This window comes from Oncorhynchus mykiss, chromosome 15 (genome assembly GCF_057628025.1).
Source record: "Oncorhynchus mykiss isolate SJ-2025 chromosome 15, ASM5762802v1, whole genome shotgun sequence".
Lineage (NCBI taxonomy): Eukaryota > Metazoa > Chordata > Actinopteri > Salmoniformes > Salmonidae > Oncorhynchus > Oncorhynchus mykiss.
Genome location: NC_143036.1, coordinates 23778135 through 23801752, shown reverse-complemented (window position 1 = coordinate 23801752; position 23618 = coordinate 23778135). Strand labels below are relative to the sequence as shown.

At 40.9% G+C, this 23618-nt stretch overlaps 2 protein-coding genes across 3 annotated transcripts; both read right to left on the bottom strand.

The window, feature by feature from the left end:
• Nucleotides 1–130: 130 nt before the first annotated feature.
• On the bottom strand, nucleotides 131–7236 carry ptchd3a (patched domain containing 3a). The gene is made up of 4 exons (XM_021562745.3): nucleotides 6233–7236; nucleotides 5176–5297; nucleotides 4903–5048; nucleotides 131–3280 (listed from the first exon to the last, which is right to left on the bottom strand). The coding sequence occupies exons 1-4, from the start codon at nucleotides 6965–6967 to the stop codon at nucleotides 1320–1322; spliced, it is 2964 nt and encodes a 987-aa protein (XP_021418420.2). The 5' UTR covers nucleotides 6968–7236; the 3' UTR covers nucleotides 131–1319.
• Nucleotides 7237–8776: 1540 nt separating this feature from the next.
• LOC110489817 (uncharacterized) lies at nucleotides 8777–23033 on the bottom strand. 2 transcript variants are annotated; one of them, XM_021562742.3, is made up of 7 exons: nucleotides 22997–23033; nucleotides 22750–22815; nucleotides 22077–22230; nucleotides 17782–17942; nucleotides 15480–15686; nucleotides 14835–15016; nucleotides 8777–14739 (listed from the first exon to the last, which is right to left on the bottom strand). In XM_021562742.3, the coding sequence occupies exons 2-7, from the start codon at nucleotides 22805–22807 to the stop codon at nucleotides 9184–9186; spliced, it is 6318 nt and encodes a 2105-aa protein (XP_021418417.3). In that variant the 5' UTR covers nucleotides 22808–22815; nucleotides 22997–23033; the 3' UTR covers nucleotides 8777–9183. The 2 variants fall into 2 exon arrangements, with proteins under 2 accessions (XP_021418417.3, XP_090055777.1); XM_090199651.1 differs by lacking the exons at nucleotides 17782–17942; nucleotides 22750–22815; nucleotides 22997–23033 and having other exon boundaries at nucleotides 22077–22185.
• Between the last annotated feature and the right edge of the window lie 585 nt (nucleotides 23034–23618).

The following is a 23618-nucleotide window of genomic DNA, read 5'->3' as shown; positions in this document are numbered from 1 at the left end:
TTAGCAAGTATGCAAAACCCACAGAATAAGTAGAACATTAAAGGAAGTACTCACATTTTGTCATTTGAGACAAAAAAAAAGTGCAGAGGAATATCCGTAAAGGACATGGTTTATTGGAAATAGTCTGAATGCAAGTGAGATGATTTTTATTTCAAATGCATAGTATAGTACTCCACAAATGTTGTTTACAAGAGGTGTTACAGAAGCCATTGAGTATTATGAGGTCAGAATATAAACTCCTAGGTAATAAATTACATGGTGAACAAAACAAATATCAAACAATTAGATATCAGCACACGTTTTCTTCACTTCATGTATTCACATTGCCACCTTGTGGTTTACAAACATCACCTGTAGAAATCAACTACCTAAACCAAGGGTAAGCAAGGACAACATCATTTATTTTAAAATTATAAATTGAATACATGTGAAAATGAGTAAATGCTGTTTTATTAGGTTTCAATACATAGTATGGTATGTGTTTTAACAGTATCAATAATTAATAGATTAAAATATTAATTATCAATTGCAAACCCAACAGAACTGATAATGTTTCTAGGAAGTGCTATTGTAGTTATTTTAACACTCTATATCCTTTAAAGACATCGAGAGCAGAAAGTTAAATCAATTTCATTTTATACAAATATATTGGTAATAGTACACAATCTCAAATTGTACAGATCATGAACACTATTCTAATGTATCAGTAAAGCTTGGGATTCATCAAATACAAAACATGAATATGGTGGTTTTAAAACCCATCAACAATGCCACATATATAGTAATCCATCAACAATGCCACATATATAGTAATCCATCAACAATGCCACATATATAGTAATCCATCAACAATGCCACATATATAGTAACCCATCAACAATGCCACATATATAGTAATCCATCAACAATGCCACATATATAGTAATCCATCAACAATGCCACATATATAGTAATCCATCAACAATGCCACATATATAGTAATCCATCAACAATGCCACATATATAGTAACCCATCAACAATGCCACATATATAGTAATCCATCAACAATGCCACATATATAGTAACCCATCAACACTGATGCCTTGCTGCGAAGTTAAATAATGTGTTTTGTAGAACTTTAACAGTTAAGCAATTGTATGGATATATTTTACATGATGGCCACTTGAAGCTTATATGTTTGAGTGTCATCAACAAAAATCCAGTCAAAAAGGTTTAAACCATACAACATTGTGATTAGGGCTTTACGATTGACATAAACCTCATTTGTAAGATACGCTGCATGAAACAACAACACATGCTTTATCACACAGTGGGGTGTTCAAGGAACAGGATCTGCAGAATCAGAGCAATTGATAAACGGGGCATTACACTCCTGCGAAACTGGTGGTTGGTTATTTCCAATCACACAATGATGTTCACCAGCCCCCAGATTTTGGTTGCAATTGACCGTGACAGCGTCATTACTAGCTGTGTACATCTGAACTTCATATGTTTGACTATCAACTCTGAACATGGGAACTGTGCTTGCCATGCACATCTGACCACTTTGGGTGGGATGGGTGTTGACAGTCAGTGTCCAGACTGAGGGACAGGCCTGTGTTGGGAATAATTGTTGATTGTCTGGCAGGAAGGTGTGATTGTCATAGATTTGCTTGTCGTGATCAATGGCTTTCTCTTGGATGTTTTTGAGCTGGCAGTTGGTCATGGCTTCGTTTTCCAGCGCCCTTTTCTCCTGAGGGCTGACATTGCCTGAGTTGCTGCTGAAAAAGTCAAAGAATGTCAAAAAGACAGGGATAAAAGTTATGCCATGGAACAGTCCAAAAAAGATGACAAGGAACATGATCTTGAAGAAGGTTCTGAAGATGTAGTTCTTGGAAGCAGACAGCACTATCACGCCCAGTATGGTTGACAAAGCACCCTGAAGTATGGGATAGCCCAAATGGAACAGCGCTTCCACGGCTTTCTCATTTGCAGTTGGCTTCTTATTGGAAACAAAGGCATAGGAAATGTGTGCGGAGAAGTCCACGGAGAATCCAATGCAGACAACAAGAATGATCATGGATATGGTGTCTAAATTAACATCCCACAATGCCATGAAACCAGTAACGCCCACAATGACAGAAGCGATGGAGAACGTCACCCACAGACAACAGAGAGGGTTTGGAATCAGTAGGAGGGAGATCAATAACATGACTGCTGTGGTGACGGAGATATTCTGAACGGTGTTACTCACTATGACAGCGTACTGATCATGGTATATAAAGACAGGGTGGTATACCAGTAGAGGGACAGAGCATCTCCTAGCAGTATCTCGCAGATTGTTTAACATGTTCATTTCATCAATGGCAGTAGTGATATTGACAGTCTGGATGAAGAAGCGTGAGGCACGGATGGAATTATTTGTGAAATTTACATCTTGCTTGAAGTCAGAGTAGGATCTCAGAAACGAACTTAGGTTTGTCTTGAAAACATTTTCAACACTCAAATTCAGATTTGTATGGTACCCATAATATTTATACGATTTCAGCCAGGATGTAAAGATATCTTTCTCAATAAAGGACAGGTTTTTGAAGTCCTCTACACAAGATTCAAGATCCAACATATTCTTTTCCTCCCAGTATGCAAATTCACCCCTTATGATTACCATGATATTTGGCCCATACTCATAAAAGTAGGCTTTTTCATCATCATAATACCTATTCACATATGAATCATCAGCAGCTAAATTGCGAAGGTCAATACCCTCCTGTATCTGGAAGCATCCATAAATGCTGATGGACAAATACACTGAATAGAGCAGGATCACGCACACCTTGGTCCAGGGCTTTACCAGAAAAGGGCCGTAGTGCTTCTTAAAAAAGTGATTCATGGGCTGTACTTCCTCTGCTCCAGTATGGCGGTCGTAAGCTCCTCCCACACAGCACAGGTCGTACCATTTTGAGCGACCCACGGGGCAATCCTCTGGGACCTCCTTGCACGTCAGCCAGTGCTTGTTGCTGTTCTCACGCCTCCCATTCAGTACGAGGAACGCCCCAAAGAAGGTGATGCTGTAAAGAAAGCAAAACAAGATGGCCGTGCTGGTGTACAGGCAGAAGGATTGCACAGAGCGGAATGGAGTCATGAGCCCGATGTAGAACGCTAACACATCCGTCAGGGTGGTGATGGTAATGGAAATGGCTGCCTCCTTGTATGTATCTGCTAAGCGGTCTTCCACCCGGGCGTGAACGTTGGTCTGCTGCCAGCAGGATATGAGGATGAACATGTCATCAACACCAATACCTGCAGAGGAAATATAACATATACAAAATATAATATATACTGAATAAAAATAGAAATGCAACATATAAAGTGTTGGTCCCATGTTTCATGAGCTGAAATAAAATATCACAGAAATGTTCCATATGCACTTAAAGCTTATTTCTCAAAAATTTGGTGCACACATTTGTTTACATCCCTGTTAGTGAGCATTTCTCCAAGATAATCCATCCACCTGACACGTGTGGCATATCAACAAGCTGATTAAACAGCATGATCAATACACAGATGCACCTTGTGCTGGGGACAATAAAAGGCCACTCTAAAATGTGCAGTTTTGTCACACAACACAATGCCACAGATGTCTCGTGTAATTGGTATGCTGATTGAAAGAATGTCCACCAGAGCTGTTGCCAGGGAATTAAATGTTAATTTTTTTACTTAAGCCACCGCCCATGTCGTTTTAGAAAATTTGGCAGTACGTCCTCACTCCTTGCCTCACAACCGCAGACCATGTGTTACCACGCCAGCTCAGGACATCCGGCTTCTTTACCTGCGGGATCATCTGTGACCAGCCACCCAGATAGCTGAAGAAATTGTGGGTTTGCACAACCAAATCATTTCTGCACAAACTGTCAGAAACCGTCTCAGGGAAGCTCGTATGCATGCTCGTCGTCCTCACCAGGGTCTTGACCTGACTGCAGTTTGGCATCACAACTGACTTCAGTGGGCAAATGCTCACCTTCGATGGCCACTGGCACGCTGGAGAAGTGTGCTCTTCATGGATGAATCCCGGTTTCTGTACCTGTAACTGTACCGGGCAGATGGCAGACTGGTGTCGTGTGGGCGAGCGTTTTCTGATGTCAACGTTGTGAACAGAGTGGCGAATGATGGCAGTGGGGTTATGGTATGGGCAGGCATAAGCTAAGAACAACAAACAATTGCATTTTATCAATGGCAATTTGAATGCACAGAAATACCGTGATGAGATCCTGAGGCTCATTGTTGTGCCATTCATTCGACGCCATTACCTCATGTTTCAGCATGATAATGCACGGCCCCATGACGCAAAGATCTATGCACAATTCCTGGAAGCTGGAAATGTCCCAGTTTTTCCTTGGCCTGCGTCCTTACCAGATATACCACCCATTAAGCATGTTAGGGATGCTCTGGATCGATGTGTACAGCGTGTTCCAGTTTCCGCCAATATCCAGCGACTTCGCACAGCCATTGATGAGTGGGACAACATTCCACAGGCCACAATCAACAGCCTGATCAACTATATGCGAAGGAGATGTGTCGCGCTGTATGAGGCAAATGGTGGTCACACCAGATACCGACTGGTTTTCTGATCCACGTTACTACCTCTTTTTTAAGGCATCTGTGACCAACAGATGCATATCTGTATTCCCAGTCATGTGAAATCTGTAGGTTAGGGCCTAATGAATTTATTTTAATTGCATGATTTCCTCATATGCTGATTGCTCTTTGAAATTAACTCTTTGAAATTGTTGCATGTGGCGTTCGTATTTTTGTTCAGTTTTATTATATCTTCCATTTAGTTGACGCTTTTATCCAACCCGACTTAAGAGTCATGCACCCAGGATTTGAACAAAACAATATGAAAAGTATCCATAGCTCCTTACCCAATATCAAGAAGGGGGAGTTAGCCACAGTCATTACAAAAGGCACTCCAATATGCAGCATCATCCCGAAGGCAGACAGCACCGCTAGCCCTGCAGATAATACTCCAAAGGTGGCCACCCATACCTTGTTCCTCACACAATCAAACCTGTTGAAAAACAACAACATACCGGTCAGACCTTGGGCCTATGTGAACCAAAGAATCCCAAAGGTCAGTCATTGATGAACGCCATAATAGGTTTGCTGTGTGTTGTATGTATATATCACATACATACCTTAAGCAAGACACAATGGAAAAGACTATGGCGATAACATATGTGATGGAAAACAAGGGGATAACGTCCCTGGTGTTGGCCTCGAATTCCACCTGCCTAGACAGTGATGTAGAATGTGTAACCTGGGAAGATGAAATGCAAAATTAGGGCATGTCATCATTTATGCTGTCAACCTTCCCATCCAAACGCACACACACAGACACAGACACACACACACACAAGAACACACACACACAAGAACACACACACACACACACACACACACACACACACACACACACACACACACACTTGACCAAAGACAAAAACCCGTGCCATAGGATTACTCTTCCATACACATACAATACAGTATAGTATAGTAAGCCTCTGAAAAGCAATGCACTCAATAACAGTATACACTACGTGTCAATAGACGCTGCACTAGCTTGCTCTCTCCAGCAAGTGAACTGGCGGATCTCCCTACCATCTTCTCTCATCTCTGGCCTGCTGCCAAGAGACTCATCCAAGTGAAGGAATAACAATGGCTATTGATTTATGTAAGACTTGGCCGTGCTGAATGAGCCACAATCATGCAATAGAGACCGCTTGTGTGCAAGCAGTTCAAAGACAAAGATAACAGCTATTCAGTGTGCGATTAGTCATGCTTCATGGCCCACAGAATTCTCTCAGCACACCCCTCTAAACGAGCCACAAGCAGACTAATCTGTGTCAGTTTTGGAGGTACTCGTCATCATACGGTGGAGTAATTCTGGTGCAGGATCATTTTAACTCAAGAGGAAAGATTCCACAAAACAAATGCGTTTTTGTTCGTTGATGTGTAAAGTCTGTCCCATGTGTTAATCTGTGTGAAAGACTATGCGATGGGGATGCATATCTTACAAATGGTGCACAATCTCATGTTAGACATTTTATTTCTATAAAAACGAAGACATACTAATTAGGAGGTAGATATAGGAGGTAAAAAAAGAGTCAACATTCCGCCAATAAATAAATACGTTCTACAATATGTGTTAAATCCATGTTTGGCTACATTGCTATATGGCCTAGGTCTACTTACCGTGATGAAATTCAGTGACTGGTTGGAGGGGAAAACCTTGAGGAATTCGTTTAGCCACAGATCTGTTGTAGAGCGGTTACCTTCTTTCAGACAATAAAAAAGTCGTATTGCTTTAGCACTCTTTATGACTGTTAAGCTTACATTAACTCCACCGACAGAATATCCTAGAAATATTGTTGTGAATCCAAAACGGAAAAATGGAAAGGTGAGTTCAGTCTGGTCAATGTTGCTACCATAATGATTCATGATATCTAATATTTTATTGGGAATACATTTATTGGATTTTCTGGCGCAAAGTCCTTCATATGTAAGCTGTTCATGACCTCTCGAAAGTTTTATTTCCCGGACCTTCTTGTCTAAACTTAATATTTCTTTGATGGCTCCATTGGTGAAGATGTTGGGATCTCTTGAGACCGCTATGAAGGATGCAAATTCCCCCATGGTGTACAGTCTCTGGTTTGAATACACCGAGTTATTCAGCGGAAAGTTCTCTTCTACAAATTTTCTCTCAAGTTTTGCGGGTCCGTTTACTGGTGTAAATTGGTCCTCGATGTTGTTGGCCTCCATGTCCTCAAGAAAATAAAACCCAGTCCCGAGCGCTGTAGAGATGACCAGGGGGCAGATAAAGAACCACCAAGGATGCCTTCCCACGAAACGGCCGAATTTCTGAAATCCAATGGAGAATGGCTTCTCAACGCAGTCTGTCCGACACCCAGCCATATTAAATACCGGCATTTTGGAGAGGGAGAAAAGAGGCAAAACTTATTAGTTTGATGTCTTGTTTGACATAAGGATGAATTACACTCCCAACAAGACGCGACTTCAGTTTTGGTTTCCAATAGCTGATTTTAGCCTATTCAAACTTTATTCCCGACGAAAAGTTCATTTTTTACCAGAGGCTTGAATTCATAATACATTCGGACATTAGCATTTTCTGACGCACTAGCCTATGAAAGCACTGTGAAATCAGCCTAGAGCGACCACTCTTGGGAGCTCATAAAAGTGTCCCTGAGGGTGGGAAATTCACACGATACCCAGTTTTACATAGAAAATAATAATTGTTTGAATCGAAAAAAATATTTCCCAGTTCATTATAACATTCATATGACCATGCTAAAGTTGGCTATTCCTAGATAGACTAGAGTCGGACTAACCATAATAATTATTATTATTATCATCATCATTATCATTATCATCCTCATCACAACTAGCTAAAGTGGACACATATTGGCCTACATAGCATGTAGTCTTAAATCTTCATACACTGATTTATTACATTGATTAGACACTCATAATTAATAAATTATGTATATTAATTTATCCGGTTTCACTATTTGAATATGCAAAAGAACATGCTATGTTTTGTTTCTCAAACCTTTCGGGACAAGGACAAATTTGTCATTTATATGAGTAGGCCTTTAGTCAAGAGATGTCCCTGTTTCAGAGGTTATGTCAGTTATATATAATATTTTACTATATACGCTTTATCATAAGACATCAGCCGCTAATAGAAATCAAGGAGAATATACTCACCGCGCCAGCGCATCTTGATGCGTCTGTTCTCAGCCCAGCCAAATGCCATGGAAGATGGTAGGGTCATTCTGAACAGGAATATTAATGAGAAGAGTAACTCATTCATGGCTACAAAGTATGTGATTCAATTATGACGGTGAAATGGAGTTTGCAGGCCCAATAATTATTTCCAGCAACGTGATTTGGCAATCTATTCATTGGGGCAAGCATAGTTTGCTTGTGGATAACAAGTGCTTTCCATCACTGAATAGAAACCCACAGGTCATCTATAATAGATTCCACTAAATAATACGTTATTATATAATAAGATACATGAAAGTATAACACATAGTCAGTCGTCTCTTAAACTATGGGGCTACATGGATGTAGTTTCAATATAGGCCTCTCATACACATTATAGGCACACTAAATAACACAATTAACACATTTCTTTCGTTTAAAGGGGCAATCTGGGATTTAAAAACAATTCCCAAAGAACGGTTTTTGTTTTCAACCCCGTCACTTGTTGGTAAACAGCTAAGGGATGGTGCTGGCCACCCTCAAATTCATACAAATTATTGTTTTAACAATGTTTTGAAGCTATAGTGTTTGCTTGCATTGTTTACTAATAATTTAGTAAAACAAGCATATATTTGGGGTTCTGATTTGGTAAGACAATCGAACGAAGCTCATGAGGCATTTATAAGTATTCTTTAAGAATCAATAGCAATTTTTTAAAAGGCAAACAGTTGATGTGGCCTACCAATCCCAGATTGCCACTTTAACAAAAAACTTCAGATGATTTATGTGAAACATTCTGTCAGACTACTTAAAGATATCTACAGTATGACAAAGGTCAGGCCTATAACATTGTTATTACATGATTGTGCCTCCTCCCAGATATACAATTTTGAATAGTGTTTGATCCAAAAGCAGGAAATTGAGCACACAAAAAAATTGAATTTCCAGGGGATGAATATAATAAAAATAATAATACAATTTTAAAAAATGAATTAAGGTTCAAGTGACTGGTTCATTGGAAATACAATTTTATTTGACATTTTACAATAATACAATGAAATACAGTACACATTAGCACATTTGTTTAAGATTAATATAAGAATACAACAAGATCCAAACTTATAAATGTAAAAAAACACATTCTAAAATTGAAAGAAAAATATATTTTGTAATACTAGCAAAACATTGCATAACATCTTCCACAAATATTATTCAATTTAGTGATAATTAACAACATATTTACCTTTGTTACAATGTTATGTGAGGACCAGGTCATGCCAAAGGTAATTGCAGTCTTGTGCTAGTATTGTTTTCATGATATGTGTAATGTTTCTAAATGTTATCTGATCAAACATGCAAATATAATGGGAAAATCTGATATCTACATCTTTATTTTCAATATTCAGCTTTTGAAATCTCTATAGTCTTGTGAACATGTCATCTATCATGCCCTCTTTCTGGTCATCATTCTGCGATTCACCCTCAGTGCCTTCCATCAGGTTTGAAATCAATGTCGACAGTGTGCTGTTTGGGTCCAGCAATTGAACCAGTGGCACGTTCACACCCCTCTCCTGAAAGATGAGGTTCTGCAAAGTCATGGCTAACATTGAGTCAATGCCTAAGGCAGAGAGAGGAGAATCGTCATTCAACTCATTCTTGTCAACACCGATTGTTTCACTGAGTACAGATCTGATATAACCACTTGGGGAGGAGGAAGCAGCATTATGTCCAGACCGGGACTCTTTCAATTTGTCTTTTTGCATTGCCTCTTCCACTAATGCAGTCATACGCATGGTCAATGAGGCATTTTGAGACATGACATTGTACTTCATGTTTTTGAAGTTGAACTTGCATATAGCCTGTTGAGGTTTGTTTAGCTGGAGGCATTGTTCCAGACTTTCGCGAATCTCTGTAACATCCATCACCATCAATCCCTTTGCCTCAAGAAATCTTTGGAAATGATCCTTGTTCAACAAGAGACCAAGGTTCAAAGGCCCCCAGTTGATGGATTGCCCAGCTAGTCCAATATTCCGTCTATAATGACAGAATATGTCCAGAAATGAATTGGCTGCTGCATAGTTTGTTTGTGAGACATTGCCAATGAACGCTGCAACAGAGGAGTAGCACACAAAGTAATCCAATTTGCAGTGTTTCGTGGCATGGTGTAGATTCAAAGCCCCATTCACTTTGGGCTTCAGGACTTTCTCATACAGAGACTTGTCAAGGGATTCAATCAGGCCATCGTGCAGGACAACTGCACTGTGGAACACTCCTCTGATTGGACAAGAGGGAAACTTCTTGCCAATGAGACCAATCGCTCTGAGCACATGCTCAGAGACCGAGACATCACATCCCATACATATGATATGGGCACCGTATTGCTTCTCCAGATTGCAGATCTCCTGCTGTATGTCAGGTGTGGGGCTACTTCTGGAGAGTATGACAATGTACTCTCCACCTTTCTGAGAAATGAATTTCACAGTTTCAAATCCCAGCCCAGTGAGGCCACCTGTGACAATGTACATAGAATTCTTTTGGAAAAGCTGATTTGGTTTAGGCAACAAAGGAATTTTGGACAGTGTGCCTCTGGAATCATCTTTACCTAGTGCCACAACAGGCACGGTCTTTGAGCTAAAATACGATTCAGACTCCTCAACAGGCAAGAAGTCGATGCTTCCTGATGTCAACCTTTGAAAGGTAGAGTGTTCTAGAACAAATGACTTCCTGTCCAAATGCATGGACTTGAGCCAACGATAAATGTGTGGCTTCTGGGCAATGAGTGATCCCCTTTGTATGATGCTGGACATTTGAAGAGTTTGCATTCGAACACTATCCTTCACATTTTGGAAAACACTCTGTGCCAGCAAGCATTGGGACTGGGATTCACAGACAATGAGAATGTGTCTAACACCAGGGAAATTGCCTGCTTTTGCCAACAGAGATTCGTCAAATGGCGGAAGGAGGACAAATGCATCCATTTTATCAGCATTTACAAACAGCCCATTGCACTGTGTCCCTACAATGACATTCCATCCTGATTTGTTTGCTGTTTGGGCTAAAACCTTGAGCAGACCAGAATCAGGAACAGAGGAGATGATCCCCAACCTTCTCTGTTCTTTGACTCTAGTTAACGCTTTGTACAATATTTCCCATGCCAGCACAAAGTAGGACACACAAGGAGCCTCCTTTAGAAATGGGAGCCTCTTTGTTTTGTAGCATGCTTCTTCAGGAACCATGATCGCAGAGGATGCAAGAACAGGGTAGCATGAGACAACATGGTCTCCCACTTTCAGTTTGCTCACATCTTTCCCGACAGCTGTGACAGTGCCACTGAAGTCAAGGGCCAAAAGCTGATGGTTCTGGGATGTGTGTTTGTTCCAGTAAATTGTCTTGCCAAAGTGCAGATCAGAGACACTGACAGGAAAGTAGTCTGAGGAATGAACAGATATCTTACTGAGCTGAATCTCAACTGATTTCTGCTGGATGTCCTTTTTCTTGACCTCACAGCTAATGGCAGACAAGCTAGTCATTCTGTAGGGGTCAGCCGTCTGAAAGATACATGCCTCGGACATTGAAGAAGACATACTTCCCCCAGAGCTCTCAATGCTTTCCATGGGAGTATGCACAATATCAGATTTAAAAATCAGCCCATCTTTCACAACCAACTCCTGGTATTTGCTGCAAGGGTATGACTTTAAGACCTCAGACAGAGCTCTGATGTCCTCTGTAGAGACAGAGCTGATGTCAATCAGCTGGAAGGAAAGATCTGCCATTTCTGCAGCGCATGCTCTAGTCATGCCTGAGAGGGCAAAGCCTGGGCTGATGCGGTCTACTGTGTTCTCTGCCGATCGGTAAGTAATTACTCTGATGGAGTTTGGAAAATTACTCGCCCTTAGTTCCAGGACTAGTTGACGGAAAATCTCACAGCAATTTACTATATTCTCCAGAACAGTCTCGGTTTTGACTGAAGTGAGTTCTTCCTCACCCCACATAAACAAGACCTCTTCAAAGTTTTTCTTGATATCTGAGATATTAAGGTTTGCCAGAAGTGTGGGAAATCCATGGTTTAAGAACTCCTTAGCATGTGCAAAGGGAATGTATTTAGACATTGAGCTCAAGTGTGGCTGCATGGCTTTGGAAACTCCTACCTGGTCAGAAAAGACCAAGGCCTTTCGTGCCTGAGAGGACTTGATGTCCTCAGAGACAACCCTGAAGTCATTGTGGAAGAAGTATTCCTCAACAACACGAGAATGGCTCCCAAGGTACTTGATCATCACATGCTTAAGCTCAACCAATATTCTTCCCTCTTTGTCTGTGAAGCAACCACATACTTCAAAGTGATCAACTCCAACATCAATTGCTCTCACATAAACAATCATTTCCGGTTGCAGAGGTTCAAAGACTGTCAAGCTGCCTATTTTGGCAGGAAACCCAGGCCTGGAAGAGAATCCGTGTGCTACTGTAACAGGAGCGAGTTGCATCAGGAAGTCTAGAACTACAGGGTGAATACAGTAGTCATGCAACTGAGACAGCAATTCCTCTGGAACTGTGACAACTGAAAAAGCCTCCTTAAGCTCTTCACCATAGTGTACATCACCCTTGTTCTGGAAAACAGTGCCATACTGAAACCCACCATGACCTATGTTGTAAAACTCCTCAGAGCTCACCACTGACTTGCACCTTTTGTGGATAGAGCTTAGCGAAATGTTATGCTCTTCGACTAGTCTTTCTTGCTTGCACACTATTGTGCCTGATGCATAGGTTGAAGAGGAAGAATGTATCTTAATATGTGTCTCATCTTCTGCTGGTTCAAGTTGCACTTTCATCTCTGGTGCATTTTTGGTGAAAACAAATGGACTTTGAAAGCTGATGCTGATTTGCAGTGTGTTGAGTGGCACTTTTGGTTTGGCACTTAACATGAAAGCAGACAAACCCAACTCAGTATAGAAAGCACCAGGGACAATGGCAACACCATTGTGTTTATGCTCATGCAAGTAAGATACTGAGTCAGAAAACAAATCACAGCTAAAGCTATTGCCCTCACTTCCTGTCTGAGTTAGCACAGGATGAGTACCTGCTGTATTTATTTTTGATGCAGGAATGATAACATCTCTCTGAGTGGAATCAAACTGATACACAGGGAAATGTGTTGGTAATGCCTCACAGCCTCTGTAGAATTGATCCCAGTCGATCTGAACCCCAGACTCAAACAGTTTGGATACAGTGGTCAGCATTGTCTCATGATCTTTTTCTGGCTGCACTGAGGACATAACTATGGTGTCATTTCCCAGAGTCTCCTGGATGTTCCTTTGTAGAGCCCTTCTAGGGCCTATCTCTACAAAGACCACATTCTTTTTGTCTTTGGTTGCTGATCTCACTGCCTGTTCAAATGAAACAGGCTCTCGAATGTTCCTAGCCCAGTATTTGCCTGTGCTGAAGTCTGGCTGCTCTACCTCCTTCCCTGTCACTGTGGAGAACAATTCTGTCTCAACATGATTCACCTGTAAAGAACCAATACTGTCCTCTATTTGAGAGAGGATGGGATCCATCATCTGGCTGTGGTATGCAGCAGGGACATCCAGAACATGGAGGAACAGATTCTTACTCTTGACTGAACTGCTTAGCTTTTGATGGAGACTGTCTATAGCATCAGCATCACCTGCAAGGGTGCAGGACTGTGGGCTGTTGGAGGCAGCCAGGCAAACCTTATTTAAGTAGGGGGGAAGGAGGTTCAAGACCTCTGACACGGCCATGTTACTGACCACAAGCATTTTCCCTCCTGTTACCTTACTCTGCAGAGTACTGCGGAAATAGATCACCTTCACTGCATCCTCAAGGGACAACAGACCAGAGCAGTGGGCAGCAGCAACCTCTCCAACAGAGTGGCCAAGAATGGCATCTGGTTTGATGCCCCAGTGCTTGAAGAGACTGGCAATGCCAACCTGAATGGCAAAGAGGAGGGGCTGGACAACATCTGGGTTTGAAAAGTCCTTACTCTCAGACTCACTCTCAAGTCTCTCTAAGATGCTCATGTTATTGAACATTTGGAAAAGCATCTCCACCTCCCTGATCTTCTCTCTGAACACAGGCTCATGTTTCAGGAGCTCCTTGCACATACCTTGGTAGGTCACACCATTACCACAAAAGACAAATACTAACCTTGGATCTGAGTATGAGGGGTAGGGAGTTTTACTCAGGGAAGACTTGAGTTGATCTTTTAGATCAACCAGAGAGGAAGTTCTGAAAGCCTTCTTGTATTTGTGTTTTAAGTGACTTCTCCTGCAAGCAGATGTGTATGCAAGAGCTTCTAAATCAACTTTGTTGTCTTTGTCTATCTGTTTAATTGTGTCCTCCATCATCATACTGATAGACTTTTCAGAACTCGCAGAGAGGACAAAATACTTGTGTGATTTTCTACCACTCTTTCTAGAAACCTGTGACTGCTTGTGTTGCTTGACAATAACATGTGCATTTGTTCCTCCAAAACCAAAGTTATTTATCCCTGCAACCCTTTCAACAGAATCTCCCCACTTTTCTGCTTCAGTGGGAACCTTTACATTTAAGGCTTTAGCGTCTATACTGGCACTGTCCTCAGAGTAGAACAGTGAAGGGACAATGATTTCATGCTTCATCATTAGGAGTACCTTGATTAGACCTGCCACTCCAGCTGCAGATTCTGTGTGTCCAATGTTGCCTTTCACAGAGCCGATGCGGAGTGTTTCTGAACCTGGAGGTCTGGCTTTGGCAATGACTTTGGAGATGCTGCCTGCTTCTATGGGATCCCCCACTGGAGTTCCAGTCCCATGAGCCTCTATGTACTGGACAGATGACAGGTCAGACTGTGAATAGATTCTGCGGAGCAGCTCCTCTTGCTGGACCATGGATGGCTTGGTGATTGGAGTGACTGTGCGGCCATCTTGGTTTACAGCAGTTTTTCTTATGATGCCCCATACATGGTCATTTTCTTTGAGAGCCTGGGTAATTAATACATAATCAGTGTGAAATATCATGTGTAGCCTGTCAGAAACATTGACAGCGATTTTGTGACAGTTAAACATAAGATATTTACTTGTTTCAGTGGCTTCAGCAGAATAACCCCGCAACCCTCTCCTCTGCCATAGCCATCTGCTCTGCTGGAGAAAGGTTTGCTTGTGCCTTCAGGGGAAATCATCTTTGCTTTGCTGAGAGCGACAAAGACTCGTGGTTGTATGATACAGCTGACACCACCACAAAGGGCCATCTCGCAATCACCTGATAAATTAAAGCATATAAAATACCCCAGATTATATTTAAGCAACAAGGCCCAAGAGGTTATGGTATATTTAAGCAATAAGGCATGGGGGGGTGTGGTATATGGCCAATATAGCACGGCTAAGGGCTGTTCTAATGCACGACGCAACGCAGAGTGCCTGAATATAGCCCTTAGCCGTGGTATATTGGCCATATATTTAAAAAAATCCAAAGTGGCTTATTGCCACTAACATAAAAAGAACAGTAAATAATTATTTTTGACTCATACCCGTGGTATATTGTCTGATTTACGCACGGCTGAAATGCTGTTTCAGACAGTCAGCGCATCCAGGACCCAAACTCCCCGGTTTATAATTTGTAATGAGATACCGACCATGTTCTTTTAGTGTTGAATTATGTCAGGTATAATTTTATTGAGAAAAGGTTCCATGCACGTGCAATGTAAATATGACACTTTACCAACCTTGTCTTATGGCTTGACAAGCAAAATGAAGTGCAACAAGGGATGAAGAGCAGGCACTGTCAATGGACATTGAGGGTCCAGTGAAGTTGAAGACGTAGGAGACTCGGTTGGAAGCTAAACTCATAGCTAGTCCAGTGCCGGTGCAGTGGTTGATTATATTTGGGTTGACACTTCCGGCAGATTGTTCATAATCTCTGTTCATTAGCCCTTCAATGAAAATAGACATACTTTGTTACAGTTTGTTGAAAAGAATAACATTACATTTGAATATTTTTCTAAATGGAAACATAAAATTAAAATTATGTTAATGCTTGTGCATGTCACATAATGCAGTGTTGACTTTTGGTGTTTGCATGATTGTTTTTTTGTGTACAACAAACAGTTAAATAAAAATATTATTGTTCTGTCTTAAAAGTATGAAAATACACACTACCATTCAAAAGGTTGGGGTCACTTAGAAATGTCCTTATTTAAAAAAATAAAATAAAAAATCCATTAAAATAACATAACATTGATCAGAAATACAGCGTCGACATTGTTAATATTGTAAATGACTATTGTAGCTGGAAACGGCAGATTTTTAATGAAATATCTATATAGGCGTACAGAGGCCCATTATCAGCAACCATCACTCCTGTGTTCCAATGGCACGTTGTGTTAGCTAATCCAAGTTTATCATTTTAAAAGGCTAATTGATCATTATGCAATTATGTTACCTGAAAACTGTTGATTTGATTAAAGAAGCAATAAAACTGTCCTTCTTTAGACTAGTTGAGTATCTGGAGAATCAGCGTTTGTGGGTTCGATTACAGGCTCAACATGGCCAGAAACAAAGTACTTTCTTCTGAAACTCGTCAGTCTATTCTTGTTCTGAGAAATGAAGGCTATTCCATGCGAGAAATTGCCAAGAGACTGAAGATCTAGTACAACGCTGTGTACTACTCCCTTCGCAGAACAGCGCCAACTGGCTCCAACCAGAATAGAAAGAGGAGTGGGAGGCACCGGTGTACAACTGAGTAAGAGGACAAGTACATTGGAGTGTCTAGTTTGAGAAACAGACGCCTCACAAGTCCTCAACTGGCAGCTTCATTAAATAGTACCCGCAAAACACCAGTCTCAACATCAACAGTGAAGAGGCGACTCCGGGATGCTGCCCTTCTAGGCAGAGTTGCAAAGACAAAGCTATATCTCAGACTGGCTAATCAAAATAAAATATTAAGGTGGGCAAAATAACACAGACACTGGACAAAGGAACTCTGCCTAGAAGGCCAGCACCTCTTCACTGCTGACATTGAGACAGGTGTTTTGCGGGTACTATTTAATGAAGCTGCCAGTTGAGGACTTGTGAGGCGTCTGTTTCTCAAACTAGACACTCTAATGTACATGTCCTCTGGCTCAGTTGTGCACCGGGGCACAATCTGAGCATTTACGACTATGTAGATATTCCATAAAAAACATGCCGTTTCCAGCTACAATAGTCATTTACAACATTAACAATGTCTAAACTGTATTTCTAATCAATTTGATGCTATTTTAATGGACAAAAAAATTGCTTTTCTTTCAAAAACAAGGACATTTCTAAGTGACCCCAAACTTTTGATTGGTAGTGTTGGTGTAATTACTATTACTATAGTTGCCATGATAATTAATGATTTACATATTACTTCCAAATGTTATTATTGAGCATATAATGACCGTGGTTCATAGTAGCAATACTAAACATTACAATTATTGTAACTACACTCTTATAAAACAAAATATGGTAGAACCTAAAAGGATTATTTGTCACGACTTCCGCCGAAGTCGGTCCCTCTCCTGGTTCGGGTGGCGGTCGACGTCACCGGCCTTCTAGCCATCGCCAATCCACCTTTTATTTTCCATTTCTTTTGTCTTGTCTTCCCTAACACCTGATTTCAATTCCGCCAATTACATGTTGTGTATTTAACCCTCTGTTTCCCCCATGTCCTTGTCCGGAATTGTTTCTTGAGGTGCTTGTGTACGTTATGCTGGTGGATACCGGGTTTTGTTTGACCCATTCATTGATTGTTCTGTTTACGGTGGTTTTTATGTTTATTAAACGACACCGTTGTAAATCAGTTTTTGCTCTCTGCAGCCAGTACGCACCCCGTGACATTATTTGGCTGTCCCCATAGGAGAAAAGAGTTCTACCTGGAACCAAAAAGGGTTCTCCTATGGGGACAGCCAAAGAAACCTTTTGGAACCCTTTCTTATAAGAGTGTGATTTACTTTTAAAATGACTAAATGCCAGTTGTATAAGAGAACAGAATATTGTTCACCTTACCCAAAAACACCCCTGTCCTGGTCCCACTGGCCTTCTCCATTGGTATCCCTGCATTTTCTAGAGCCCTGTATGTACACTGAAGAAGGTATTTTTGCTGGGGATCCATTTGCTCCACTTCTGTTTCAGTGATGCCAAAGAACTTGTGATCAAACAGATTGAACCTGCGAAAATTATTGGAAATGCAAAGTTAGTTTGATTTAAGTCTCTGGTGACAGATTGCTAACCAATTTGGGACTAGCCACTGCTACCTACTTCTGATAATATAATTTCCTAACCAAAGATGTATTAAGTCAAGGTCCCTTAGTAAGCATATAAGATAAGATGTATTTTATTGTCTATGAATTTACAGAGAATGGAAATGTGTCTTTATGCTAACATAACAGAACCCAAACCCCGAGACACACATAAATACCCTGAGGCGCTGGAAGCATTGAGTCAGCCACTGCCACTGCAGAAATTATGGAGTTCTCAGCTGTTATCGTGACTGTTGTATACATTCCACCTCAGGACAACAAATATAACAAGCTGGCACTTAGCGAACTGTACGAGGCTAAAACAAGCGGGAAAACTTACATCCGAAGGCTGCATTTCTTCCATTATTATTCCGTATAATTAAGACATGTGATTCCCAACTTCCATCCACACCTCTCCTTTGCCACTAGGGCCGATAAAGTCCTAGACCACTGTTACTCTACCCACAAGCAAGCATACAAGGCCCTCTCTTGTCCGCCATTCGGCAAATAAGATCATTACTCCGTACTTCTGCTTCCTGTTTACAAGCAGAAGCTCAAACAACAAGTCATTTTATGTGACTTTCTCCTATGAGAAATGGCCACCCGAATCAAAGATTATGCTACGGGACTGCTTGGCTAGCGCTGATTGGAATATGTTCAGAGACTCCACCGATAACGTCGACGAGCTAACCACCTCGGTTACCGGTTTCATAAAGAAATGCATCGGCAACGTTGTCCCCACAGTGAAGGTTCCCTGCTTCCCCAATCAAAAGCCCTGCATTAACACCAAGGTTTGCGCTAAACTAAATGACAGGGCTACCGGACACAGAGCTATCGCAGACAACCCTGATGCTATGGCTGAAGACAGGAACAAGTACAAGATGTCCTGCTACGACCTTTGCAGAGTCATCAAACGAGCAAAATGACAATATAGGAATGTAGTGGAATCATACTACACAGGCTCTGACGCCCGCCGCATGTGACAGGGGCTACAGTCCATTACGGATTACAAACGAAAACCCAGCCCTGATCTGCTCAATGATGCCTCTCTTCCAGATGAACTCAATGCATTTTATGCTGGCTTCAACAATAAAAACACTGTATCATGCGTGAGGGATCCAGACGATATTCCAGGGCGTGTTCTCAGAGCATGCGCAGATCAGCTGGCTGGCATATTCATGGTAATTTTCAACCTCACCCAGTCTGTAAAATTACTACCATCATTTCTGTTTCCAAGATCTCTAAGGCTTAATGCCACAATGACTACCACCCGGTAAAACTCACATCCGTAATAATGAAGTGCTTTGAAAGGCTGGTTATGACACACATCAACTACATCATCCTAGACCCATTCCAATTTGCATACCACCCCAACAGATAGACGATGCATTCTCAATTGCACTCCACACTGCCTTCACCCACGTAGATAAAAGGAATACCTATGTGAGAATGCTGTTCAATTACTACAGTTTAGGGTTCAACGCTATTGTCCCCTCCAAGCTCGTCACCTAACTTAGGCCCCTGGGACTGAACAACATCTTCTGCAACTGGATCCTGGACTTTGTGATCGGCCAACCCCAGGTGGTGAGGGTAGGCAACATCACCTCCGCTGACCCTCAACACTGGGCCCCACAGGGGTGTGTGCTTAGTCCCCTCCTGTACTCCCTGTTCACCAAGAACTACGTGGCCACACATGACTGCAACACCATCATCAAGTTTGCTGACGACACGACGGTGGTAGGCTTGATTACCGACGATGATGATCCCTAGAGTCATTACTTTGTAGAAACACCTTTGGCAGTGATTACAGATATGAGTCTTTCTGTGTGAGTCTCTAAGAGCTTTCCACACCTGGATTGTGCAATATTTGTCCATTAGTCTTTTAAAAATTATTCAAACTCTGTCAAATTGGTTGTTGATCATAGCTAGAAAACCATTTGCAGGTTTTGCCATAGATTTTCAAGTAGATTTTTGTCAAAACTGTAACTCTGCCACTTCCGGACATTCACTGTCTTCTTGGTAAGCAACTCCGGTGTAGATTTGGCCATGTGCTTTAGGTTAATGTCCTACTGGAAGGTGAATTAATCCCCCAGTGTCTGGTGGAAAGCAAACTGAACTAGGTTTTCCTCTAGGATTCTGCCTGTGTTTAGCTCCATTTCGTTTATTTTCTATCCTGAAAAACTCCCCAGTCTTTAACAATTTCAAACAAACCCATAACATGATTCAGCCACCGCTATGTATGAAAATATGGATAGTACTCAGTAATGTGTTGTATTGGATTTGCACCAAACACGACACTTTGTACTCAGGACAAAGAGTGAATTGCTTAGCCACGTTGTTTGCAGTATTACTTTAGTGCCTTGTTGCAAACAGGATGCATGTTTAAGAATATTTGTATTCTGTACAGGCGTCCTTCTTTTTACTCTGTCAATTAGGTTAGTATTGTGGAGTAACTACAATGTTGTTGATCCATCCTCAGTTTTCTCCTATCACAACCATTAAACTCTGGAACTGTTTGAAAGTCACCATTAGCCTCATGGTGAACTCCCCGAGCGGCTTCCTTCCTGTCCGGCAACTGAGTTCGGACGGATGCCTGTATCTTTGTAGTGACTGTGTGTATTCATACACCATCCAAAGTGCAATGAATAACCACCATGCTCAAAGGGATATTCAATGTCTGCTTTTAAATTATTTTTTTTTAACACATCTACCACATCTTCACCCGACCTCATTTTCTATTGTATGGTGTTTGTGTTTCTCTTATGTGCAAAAAAAGGAATCTTTACGTTGTCCTTCTTTGTGCCCTTCTTTGCAAGGCATTGGAAAACTTCCCTGGTCTTTGTGGTTTAATCTTTTTTTTTAAATTCACTGCTTGACTGAGGGACCTTATGTGTGGGGTACAGATATGAGGTAGTCATTCACAAATCAGGTTAAACACTGCAACTTAAGTGACTTATTAATCACATTTTTACTCATGAACTTATTTAGGCTTGCCATTACAAAAATACTTATTGTCTCAAGACATTTCATCTTTTCATTTTTAATTAGTTAACATTTTGAAAAACATAATTCCACTTTGTCATTATGGGGTATTGTGTGTAGACCAGTGCCAAAACATTTAATCCATTTTAAAGTCAGGCTGTAACACAACAACATGTGGAAAAAGTCAAGGGGTGTGAATATTTTCTGAAAACACTATATCTACCTCTATCACTCCAGTATGCCTGCACATTGTAAGTATGGTATTGGAACTGCCCCTGTATAAGGCTTCTTACTTTCTCGTGTTCTACCTATTTCTATTTGTTTTGCGTTCTACCTTATGTTATTTTTAGTGCTACGTTGATATTGATTACTGCGTTGTTGAGTTTGAAGCTTACAAGAAAGACATTTCACTGTACTTGCGCATGTGACATTAAAACTTTAATGATAGGGTAAGAAATGGTATCTAGGATGATGCCTTATCTTAATACCAAGTATGTCAATTGCCATAATAAATAGATACGCCTCAATATGATGTAATATCCAAATGTCAACATTTTTACATGTAGGGTTGCTGCACATGAACCTGTTTTATTAGAGATTTTGATTAATCAAATCCAAACAGGCATTTTCAAATTCTGCTCTACAAATTAGGCCATTATTTAAAAAAAAATATTTGACCTTTTTAATGCCTTATCTTATAACTGATGTTTTGGGGGAAATTGAAAGAGTAGCTAGAACTGTGTTTCAATGTTGATCCTGGGGACAAATGCACTTTTTGTAATGATTTTTGCTACAGTTAAGCATGAATTATTTTAAGGGCTCCCAGATGACGCAGTGGTCTAAGGCACTGCATCTCAGTGCTAGAGGCGTCACTAGAGACCCGGGTTTGATTCTAGGCTGTATCACAACCGGCTGTGATTGGGAGTCCCATAGTGCGGCGCAGAATTGGCCCAGCGTCATTAGGGTTTGGCCGGGGTAGGCCGTTATTGGAAATAAGAATTTGTTCTTAACTGACTTGCCTAGTTAATGGAAAAGTATTTCTTATTTATTGAATGCAAGGAACAAGGCAAAAATGCATACCCATCAATAAGTGCAGCCTTCGCTGTGCGCGATTTCCCCACTTTGTTGTCATCAGGGTCATACCACTGGGAACAGTCAAATCTCTCAGTTGGGATTGGCACTGCACAGTTCTTCCCCTCCAATAGAACCTTCCAGAAACTGTCAAGCCCCTCTCCTGTACAGACACATAAATGTTTAATTCAAAGTTGGAAAGTAAATATCATGATAGTTATTTCATATTTCACGTTATAATTACTATTGCACCAGTGATGCAGCCGGGTGGACAGCTGGCACAAGTTAGTGTTCCAAAGTCAAGAGATTCCCAGCATTCACTTTTCCCCCGTTTTGCCCCCATGTTGTCTCTTGTTATGCAATTAATAAAGGTGGGTAAACTGCGTTTACTTACATATACCCTCCACTGGTTGTAAACATGCACACCAAAACAGTAAAACAAATAATGAACACATTCTAATTACATACTATCACTTTGATGTCTCAAATTAATAGATTTTTGCCTGTTTTTGTCAAATCAATCTCTATTGAAATAGAGGGAACCACTTTAAGTAATCAGACAATGCCAAATGTGAGCTGGGGTGACTGCATCACATTGCATGTCCTGTAGTGATTTAACACATCAAGATTATTTGGATATTTTTTCAGAACCCCTTTTTTATGCATAAATGTAAAGTTTTACCTCCTGGGAAATTGCAGCCAATACCGACTACAGCAATGTCGTCCTCAGCATCTCCCATCTTTACACCTGTCAGAACATGCAAAGAGCGAACTGGCATGAGTTCATGATCTTCAGGAAAATGTTATGGACAATGCGATCAAACAAAAAATAACTGGTGTTCTTGCAATAAAATGTAAAAAACATTGCCTTCCAATTGTATTAAAATAGTACTATTCAGATCAGTGAAATTACTTTAACATGCACCTACCTCATGAGTCTTGAATCTTCATTTGGCAATAAAATCAATGTCTCAGTTGAACTTTTTATAGTTTTTCCTTCAGTCGTCTTCATAACACCATAGGTTAATCATTGCCTAAATTTCTAAAAGATTTAGAACTTTCACCCTTACTTTGCTTCCTTCAGAAGGTGGGAAAGTACCCTAGGACACAAAGGAAGTGCAATTTTAGATAAGAGAACTGGTGTGAATTCTGATTTTATCTTTGTTAATAATTGCTACATGCAAGTAAGACGTTGGATATGATCTGGACCAACACTACAGGTGAACTCATTACTCTGAAGGTCATTGGGAAGCAAGGCCGCATTTGGGGCACCGACATCCCCGAGTTATCTGTCTGGTTATTTTAAGGAGCATGGCTGGAAAAAGCTATTTCCTTAACACTTGTGCTGAGGAATGGAATGGTGCACCAACCAACTAAAATTCAACCTTATGCTAGGGAGTTTTAAGGCAAACCTTAAGAAATTGTTAATGGGCAAAATGCTTTAAGATATAGAACAGGCTAAGAGAAAGTATAATAGTATTAATGATTGGTACTTGGTCATCTATTTGATACATTGGACTGTTTCCTCCCTATTGATGAGATGACAGGGTT

Excerpts from the sequence above, each read along its gene's own strand:
- LOC110489817 (XM_021562742.3), bottom strand. The coding sequence starts at position 22,807 with ATGGGAGATGCTGAGGACGACATTGCTGTAGTCGGTATTGGCTGCAAT. Across the intron at positions 15,687-17,781 it reads CAGGACAGGGGTGTTTTTGG|GGCTAATGAACAGAGATTAT; the intron begins GTAAGGTGAACA and ends TTTTCATTGAAG. Across the intron at positions 14,740-14,834 it reads TGCTGAAGCCACTGAAACAA|GCTCTCAAAGAAAATGACCA; the intron begins GTAAATATCTTA and ends TTAATTACCCAG.
- ptchd3a (XM_021562745.3), bottom strand. The coding sequence starts at position 6,967 with ATGCCGGTATTTAATATGGCTGGGTGTCGGACAGACTGCGTTGAGAAG. Across the intron at positions 5,298-6,232 it reads AGTCACTGAATTTCATCACG|GTTACACATTCTACATCACT; the intron begins GTAAGTAGACCT and ends TCATCTTCCCAG. Across the intron at positions 5,049-5,175 it reads TCCATTGTGTCTTGCTTAAG|GTTTGATTGTGTGAGGAACA; the intron begins GTATGTATGTGA and ends GTTTTTCAACAG.